Source organism: Cherax quadricarinatus, unplaced genomic scaffold, assembly GCF_038502225.1.
Source record: "Cherax quadricarinatus isolate ZL_2023a unplaced genomic scaffold, ASM3850222v1 Contig2528, whole genome shotgun sequence".
In the NCBI taxonomy this organism is placed as follows: domain Eukaryota; kingdom Metazoa; phylum Arthropoda; class Malacostraca; order Decapoda; family Parastacidae; genus Cherax; species Cherax quadricarinatus.
The window spans coordinates 50,001-59,252 of record NW_027197554.1 but is presented as its reverse complement, the minus strand read 5'-3'; the positions used below and the strand labels follow the sequence as shown (position 1 = coordinate 59,252).

Sequence of the window (9,252 nt, the reverse complement as noted above, 5' to 3'; positions counted from 1 at the left end):
TAACTGATAACCAGTTAAGTAGAGTTATTACTCAGTGTACACCAGCTAACTTACTGTATTAGTGTACACCGGCTAACTTATTGTATTAGTGCACACCAGCTAACTTATTGTATTAGTGTACACCGGCTGAATTCCTGCATTAGATTTTGTACACTAATTTACTGCATTTCTCTATATTCACCATCTAAGTACTATATTACTTAACCCACAAGTAGGAGACAGAAACTTATGACGACGTTTAGGTCCAACTTGCACCATTAACAAGTCGTAGCTTGTTAATGGTGTAAGTCGGAGCGACAAGTCGTCATAAGTATCAGTCCTGTGAGTCTGTGCGAGTTATTTGTGTATCGTTGAGATATTGTGCCTTTCATTCTTTACTATATTTCTCAGTGTGCATCAGCTAAGTTAATACATTACTGTGTGTACAAAAACAATATTACATCCTTTTCCTGGCAGGTAAGGCAAAATTCTGGCGAGAAAACACATTTCTCACCCTGGAACCATAATACTTTCTTTTTTGAGTTGCTGCTGGGAGAGAGAGTGAAACACTCATTTAATCAACAGCGTAGAAAATAAAGATAAATGAGGGACTCCAATGAAAATAGGCCATATTTTTCCTCACCTCCGGTGCGACGATAGCGTCTCCTTCAGCCCAGAAGACACCCACTGGAACGGTGATGCTGTTTAGCGTGAAGTCTGGAGGAGAAGGCGTCCCGTACTCCACTAAGTTCCTGGCATGGCCGTAGTCGTAGGCATGAAACCCGCCTGTAACACCATGGTCACTTGACAATTATACTGCTTTTGAGGGGGATTTTGGGAGATGCTTTGTGCTAATAGCTGGTTTGTGCTTTCTTTGTAGACTTTTGGTGCGGTGGACGGGGGTTAGTGTGAAAAGGAGAGAGTAAGGGTATCGTAACTGTCAGTAAGAGTGCCTTTTGATGCTGTGATTCACTGTGCTGTGATGGCGACTCAGAGGTTAAGCGGGTAATGTAGGAAGTGTTACGTATTCACCACAAATGGAAAAAAAATCTAACGCTAAGTAAGCTTTTATTACATCGAAGTATTTATGCATAGTGTGTGTAGGAATATTGAGGGAGAAGTGTACCCAACTGTGGTAATAAGATGTGTTTCTGCTGCTGAGAGATACGAGAAAGATATCTTCCCTGGTCCCTGGCTCCTGGTTCCTAGTCCCTGGTCTCTGGCTCCTGGTTCCTAGTCCCTGGTCTCTGGCTCCTGGTTCCTAGTCCCTGGTCCCTGGCTCCTGGTTCCTAGTCCCTGGTCCCTGGCTCCTGGTTCCTAGTCCCTGGTCCCTGGCTCCTGGTTCCTAGTCCCTGGTCCCTGCTCCCCAATACCTCAAAACATGCAGGATACATAGTAGTTAAACTGACAAGTCCTCAGGAGGCAGAGAAACTGCAGATAAGAGCCCTTAAGACCTTGTAAATATAAATCAACCATCCCCAGGTGTCCAGAAGCTTGAGATTAACACTCGAAGACACCCAGAATCTTTAACTCAACACCCTCAAAAACTTTATCACCTCTAACTTAACATCCATGAAAAGCCCAGGAGCTGTAAATCAACACTTTTAAGAGAACCAGGAACTGAACTCAATTCAATAAACCACTACAAATAATTACGCAGCAATGTATACATGCACATATATACATACATACATACATATACACATTATATATATATATATATATATATATATATATATATATATATATATATATATATATATATATATATATATATATATATATATATATATATACATGTCTATGTACAATGCTTAACAAATTAAGAGACAATGAAATATCCAAAAACATATACTTAACATACATAAACACAAAGAAGAACGTAGACACAAGATGACCTGTAGTTATATACAGTTAAGCAGCCACTTACAGGATGACCTGTAGTTATATACAGTTAAGCAGCCACTTACAAGATGACCTGTAGTTATATACAGTTAAGCAGCCACTTACAGGATGACCTGTAGTTATATACAGTTAAACAGCCACTTACAAGATGACCTGTAGTTATATACAGTTAAGCAGCCACTTACAGGATGACCTGTAGTTATATACAGTTAAGCAGCCACTTACAGGATGACCTGTAGCTATATACAGTTAAGCAGCCACTTACAGGATGACCTGTAGCTATATACAGTTAAGCAGCCACTTACAGGATGACTGGTAGTTATATACAGTTAAGCAACCACTTACAGGATGACCTGTAGCTATATACAGTTAAGCAGCCACTTACAGGATGACCTGTAGCTATATACAGTTAAGCAGCCACTTACAGGATGACCTGTAGTTATATACAGTTAAGCAGCCACTTACAGGATGACCTGTAGCTATATACAGTTAAGCAGCCACTTACAGGATGACCTGTAGTTATATACAGTTAAGCAACCACTTACAGGATGACCTGTAGTTATATACAGTTAAGCAGCCACTTACAGGATGACCTATAGTTATATACAGTTAAACAGCCACTTACAGGATGACCTGTAGCTATATACAGTTAAGCAGCCACTTACAGGATGACCTGTAGTTATATACAGTTAAGCAGCCACTTACAGGATGACCTGTAGTTATATACAGTTAAGCAGCCACTTACAGGATGACCTATAGTTATATACAGTTAAACAGCCACTTACAGGATGACCGGTAGTTATATACAGTTAAGCAACCACTTACAGGATGACCTGTAGCTATATACAGTTAAGCAGCCACTTACAGGATGACCTGTAGTTATATACAGTTAAGCAGCCACTTACAAGATGACCTGTAGTTATATACAGTTAAGCAGCCACTTACAGGATGACCTATAGTTATATACAGTTAAACAGCCACTTACAGGATGACCTGTAGTTATATACAATTAAGCAGCCACTTACAAGATGACCTGCAGTTATATACAGTTAAGCAGCCACTTACAGGATGACCTGTAGTTATAAACAGTTAAGCAGCCACTTACAGGATGACCTGCAGTTATACACAGTTAAGCAGCCACTTACAGGATGACCTGCAGTTATATACAGTTAAACAGCCACTTACAGGATGACCTGTAGTTATATACAGTTAAGCAGCCACTTACAAGATGACATGCAGTTATATACAGCTAAGCTGCCACTTACAGGATGACGTGTAGTTATATACAGTTAAGCAGCCACTTACAGGATGACCTGTAGTTATATACAGTTAAGCAGCCACTTACAGGATGACCTGCAGTTATATACAGTTAAGCAGCCACTTACAGGATGACCTGTAGTTATATACAGTTAAGCAGCCACTTACAGGATGACCGGCAGTTATATACAGTTAAGGAGCCACTTACAGGATGACCGGTAGTTATGTACAGTTAAGCAGCCACTTACAGGATGACCTGTAGTTATATACAGTTAAGCAGCCACTTACAGGATGACCTGTAGTTATAGTTAATTAGCAACTTACAGTGTAGCGTCGAAAACGACGTAATTATTATACAATATTTTCCTATTTTACTTAATGTTTCGTTAATAGCTAAATGGACAATGTCATGTTTCATAATACTGTTTGTCTTAAACGTTTAACTACACTGATGGAAGGATCTGCCACATAAACTTAAGAGTTTTGGTTGGTTGTCAGTGGTGCTACACTGTTCCCTGGGAGACGAGCCAAGACAGGAGGCTGTCTGACTTCACACCAGCAGCTGTTATTTCATTTTGTCTCTGTCTGAGCATCATCGATGCAACGCCTCTTCTCTCTGTCTGGTAGAACACTCTCTTCTGCTCTTATCGTGTAGACTCATATTTCTGGCAGAGTACACATTCACTGATGACCCGGAACATACATCTCGTACTCTGGGCAACTCTTTTCCACAGACTAATTTAGAATTAGTGATTTTTGACAGATTTAGTAATTTGGGAGTTTTTGTGTGGAGGACAAGTTGACTGTCCTCATTTGGGGCAGATTATGTATCTGCTTCGCCTGAGTCGGTGCTGCTCACGGCTGCTTAGTATTTTTTTTTTTTATGTTTGGCAAACTGGTTATTTTACTGTTGAAGCAACCTGTGCTTATTGCCTTCCTGTAGGTCATAAGTTACTCTGCTTAGGGACTTCAGACTTTCGTCAGTGACTCGGAGAGATACTCTAACGTTGAAGGTTTGAAGCTCATAGGAAGCAGCGTTCTCAAGATATGGCTTGGAAACCTTAGAGGAGCTGGGAAGAATTTTTTTCTTACAAACAGTCCGGTTATCCCATTTCTGGGGATACCTAACTAGTGCAGGGTGTGGGAATAATGGTGGAGTAGTGTTCTCCTTACTGTGTTAACTAGCATGGTGTGTAGTAACAATGGTGTAGTGTTCTTACTGTGGTAACTAATTATGTAGATTGGGTGAAGGTCAGTAAAGTATTGTATCTCCCACTGTAGCAACGTGTAGATTGCAGGAATGCTGAATGCGTATTGTATCCTCAACTGTAGCAATATGTAGTGTGTGTGGGAACACAGAGGCTGTACTTGTGTGTTCCACTACTGTGGTACTGTGTAGTGTGTGTAGGAACACTGAGGAAGTACTTGTGTGTTCCACTACTGTGGTACTGTGTAGTGTGTGTAGGAACACTGAGGAAGTACTTGTGTGTTCCACTACTGTGGTACTGTGTAGTGTGTGTAGGAACACTGAGGAAGTACTTGTGTGTTCCACTACTGTGGTACTGTGTAGTGTGTGTAGGAACACTGAGGAAGTACTTGTGTGTTCCACTACCGTGGTACTGTGTAGTGTGTGTAGGAACACTGAGGAAGTACTTGTGTGTTCCACTACCGTGGTACTGTGTAGTGTGTGTAGGAACACTGAGGAAGTACTTGTGTGTTCCACTACCGTGGTACTGTGTAGTGTGTGTAGGAACACTGAGGAAGTACTTGTGTGTTCCACTACCGTGGTACTGTGTAGTGTGTGTAGGAACACTGAGGAAGTACTTGTGTGTTCCACTACCGTGGTACTGTGTAGTGTGTGTAGGAACACTGAGGAAGTTTACTTGTGTAGAGATATCATTTAATTTAAGGTACGTACATTTACATGACAGTGTGTAGACACCAACAAGCCAGAGACAATGTCCCTTCAATCCTAGCATAAACTGTAGTCTTAAATTCTTGAAAATGCTAAGTTCGCAATGACATAATGTAAAAAATTCGTGTGTAAATGTGTAGCAGAACTTAATAAACACTCCATACAACGTTCAAAGTGGTGACGCTTCCTTTCAGAGGTCTTGTTCCGGATTTCATGTCACTGACGGACCTTAAATCAATACACTTGACAATGTATAGCTCACCAAGGTTTTCAGAAAATAGTTTATACAATGAACGCAGGCTGCAGGCGCAAGACAGCTTCACGTTAGATATCTTTATTATGTACTCACATGTATCCTGTGGGTGGTACATAATGACAGATATCTCATGTTGTTGTTAAACAGTAATAAAGGCTCATAATGGGTCCAGGAACGGGATCCAAACATTCATGTTTGTGAAAATTACATTATGTGAAACGGTGTTTGCATGTGAGGCTGTGTGTGTGTGTGTGTATTCACCTCTTTGTACTCACCAGTTTATCGTTGCAGGGGTCGAATTACAGCTCCTAGCCCCGCCTCTTCGCTTGTCGCTATTAGGTCCACTCTCCCTGCTCCAAGAGCATTATCGTATCTTTTCTTAAAGCTATGTATGGATCCTGCCTCCACTACATTACTCTCCAGATTACTCCACTTCCTCAAAACTATATGACTATAAAGAAGTACTTCCTAACATCCCTGTTACTCATGTGAGTTTTCAACTTCCTGTTGTGACCCCTTGTTGCTTTGTCCCATCTCTGAAACATTCTGTCCCTATCCACCTTGTCAAATTCTCTCAATACTTTACATGTCGTTATCATGTCTTCCCTATCTCTCCTGTCCTCCAGTGTCGTCAGGTTGATTTCCCTTAATCTTTCCTTATAGGATATACCTCTTAGCTATGGGATTAGAATTGTTGCAAACCTTTGCACTTTCTCTAATTTCTTGACGTTCTTGACCAGGTGCAGGTTCCATACTGGTGCTGCATACTCCAGTATGGGCCTGACGTACACGGTGTAGAATCTTGAATAACGCGCTATTCTTAGGTTTGCCAGGAGCCCATATGCTGCAGCAGTTATATGTTTGATGTGCGCCTCAGGAGATGTTCTTGGTATGATGCTCACACCGAGATCCTTTTACTGGATCGAGGTTTCCGGTACTTGGCCCCTCCTAGCCTATACTCAGTCTGTGGTCTTCTTTGACCTTCCCAGTCTTCATGACATCGCACTTGGTGGGGTTAAACTCCAGGAGCCAGTTGCTCAGACCAGCATCAGAAAACACTTATCCTGTTTCCTGCCAAACGTTACCTAACATAACCTAGTTATTTAGACAGTTTAGGGATTAACACTATTGCGTCCAGTTCACTCAGTGTATATCAAAATTTTCGATTAATTGTATTTTATTGTGAAGATATTAAGTCCACCACTGACTTAGCGAGTCTCAAAAAAAAATGATCAAGTCGATGCTAGACGAAACTGATTCTCAATGGAATGCAGTAAATTGCATCTTGCAGCTGTAGGTGTGTGATTGACCCGAGTGGTGCAGCTGCAGGATTGTTGGTGACTCGAGTGGTGCAGCTGCAGGTGTGTGACTGACCCGAGTGGTGCAGCTACAGGTGTGTGACTGACCCGAGTGGTGCAGCTGCAGGTGTGTGACTGACCCGAGTGGTGCAGCTACAGGTGTGTGACTGACCCGAGTGGTGCAGCTACAGGTGTGTGACTGACCCGAGTGGTGCAGCTGCAGGTGTGTGACTGAACGGAGTGGTGCAGCTGTAGGTGTGTGATTGACCCGAGTGGTGCAGCTGCAGGATTGTTGGTGACTCGAATGGTGCAGCTGCAGGTGTGTGACTGACCCGAGTGGTGCAGCTACAGGTGTGAGACTGACCCGAGTGGTGCAGCTGCAGGTGTGTGACTGACCTGAGTGGTGCAGCTGCAGGATTGTTGGTGACTCGAGTGGTGCAGCTGCAGGTGTGTGACTGACCTGAGTGGTGCAGCTACAGGTGTGTGACTGACCAGAGTGGTGCAGCTGCAGGTGTGTGACTGACCTGAGTGGTGCAGCTGCAGGTGTGTGACTGACCCGTGTGGTGCAGCTGCAGGTGTGTGACTGACCTGAGTGGTGCAGCTGCAGGTGTGTGACTGACCTGAGTGGTGCAGCTGCAGGTGTGTGACTGACCAGAGTGGTGCAGCTGCAGGTGTGTGACTGACCTGAGTGGTGCAGCTACAGGTGTGTGACTGACCAGAGTGGTGCAGCTGCAGGTGTGTGACTGACCTGAGTGGTGCAGCTGCAGGTGTGTGACTGACCCGAGTGGTGCAGCTGCAGGTGTGTGACTGACCTGAGTGGTGCAGCTGCAGGTGTGTGACTGACCCGAGTGGTGCAGCTGCAGGTGTGTGACTGACCCGAGTGGTGCAGCTGCAGGTGTGTGACTGATCTGAGTGGTGCAGCTGCAGGTGTGTGACTGACCCGAGTGGTGCAGCTGCAGGTGTATGACTGACCTGAGTGGTGCAGCTGCAGGTGTGTGACTTACCTAAGTGGTGGAGCTGCAGGTGTGTGACTCACCTGAGTGGTGCAGCTGCAGCAGGTGTGTGAAGATATGGAGACCAACCCCCGATGGAAAGTGTGAGAGGATCACCGGCAAGTATTCCTGATTGTGACACAAAACAACAACACTGTTAACATCACAACACAACAACACTGTTAACATCACAACACAACAACACTGTTAACATCACAACGCAACAACACTGTTAACATCACAACACAACAACACTGTTAACATCACAACACAACAACACTGTTAACATCACAACACAACAACACTGTTAACATCACAACACAACAACACTGTTAACATCACAACACAACGACACTGTTAATATCACAATACAACAACACTGTTAACATCACAACACAACAACACTGTTAACATCACAACACAACAACACTGTTAATATCACAACACAACAACACTGTTAACATCACAATACAACAACACTGTTAACATCACAACACAACGACACTGTTAACACCACAACACAACAACACTGTTAACATCACAACACAACAACACTGTTAATATCACAACACAACAACACTGTTAACATCACAATACAGCAACACTGTTAACATCACAACACAACAACACTGTTAACATCACAACACAACAACACTGTTAACATCACAACACAACAACACTGTTAACATCACAACACAACAACACTGTTAACATCACAACACAACAACACTGTTAACATCACAACACAACAACACTGTTAACATCACAACACAACAACACTGTTAACATCACAATACAACAACACTGTTAACATCACAACACAACAACACTGTTAACATCACAATACAACAACACTGTTAACATCACAATACAGCAACACTGTTAACATCACAACACAACAACACTGTTAATATCACAACACAACAACACTGTTAACATCACAATACAGCAACACTGTTAACATCACAACACAACAACACTGTTAATATCACAACACAACAACACTGTTAACATCACAACACAACAACACCGTTAACATCACAACACAACACACTGTTAATATCACAACACAACAACACTGTTAACATCACAACAACACTGTTAACATCACAACACAACAACACTGTTAACATCACAACAACACTGTTAACATCACAACACAACAACACTGTTAACATCACAATACAACAACACTGTTAACATCACAACACAACAACACTGTTAACATCACAACACAACAACACTGTTAATATCACAAAACAACAACACTGTTAACATCACAACACAACAACACTGTTAACATCACAACACAACAACACTGTTAACATCACAATACAACAACACTGTTAACATCACAATACAGCAACACTGTTAACATCACAACACAACAACACTGTTAATATCACAACACAACAACACTGTTAACATCACAATACAGCAACACTGTTAACATCACAACACAACAACACTGTTAATATCACAACACAACAACACTGTTAACATCACAACACAACAACACCGTTAACATCACAACACAACACACTGTTAATATCACAACACAACAACACTGTTAACATCACAATACAACAACACTGTTAACATCACAACACAACGACACTGTTAACACCACAACACAACAACACTGTTAAC

The 9,252-nt window shown here is 42.3% G+C and overlaps 1 protein-coding gene across 1 annotated transcript in view; it reads right to left on the bottom strand.

The window, feature by feature from the left end:
- Window positions 1-296: 296 nt before the first annotated feature.
- Window positions 297-9,252, bottom strand: part of LOC138851876 (lipase 1-like) — a 52,258-nt gene continuing 43,302 nt past the window's right edge. Inside the window, exons 5-6 of the mRNA XM_070081385.1 lie at window positions 7,647-7,731; window positions 297-765 (exon numbers count right to left, since the gene is read on the bottom strand). Of these exons, the coding sequence (XP_069937486.1) occupies window positions 554-765; window positions 7,647-7,731 (297 nt within the window). The 3' untranslated portion in view covers window positions 297-553. The remainder of the gene's footprint in view (window positions 766-7,646; window positions 7,732-9,252) is intronic.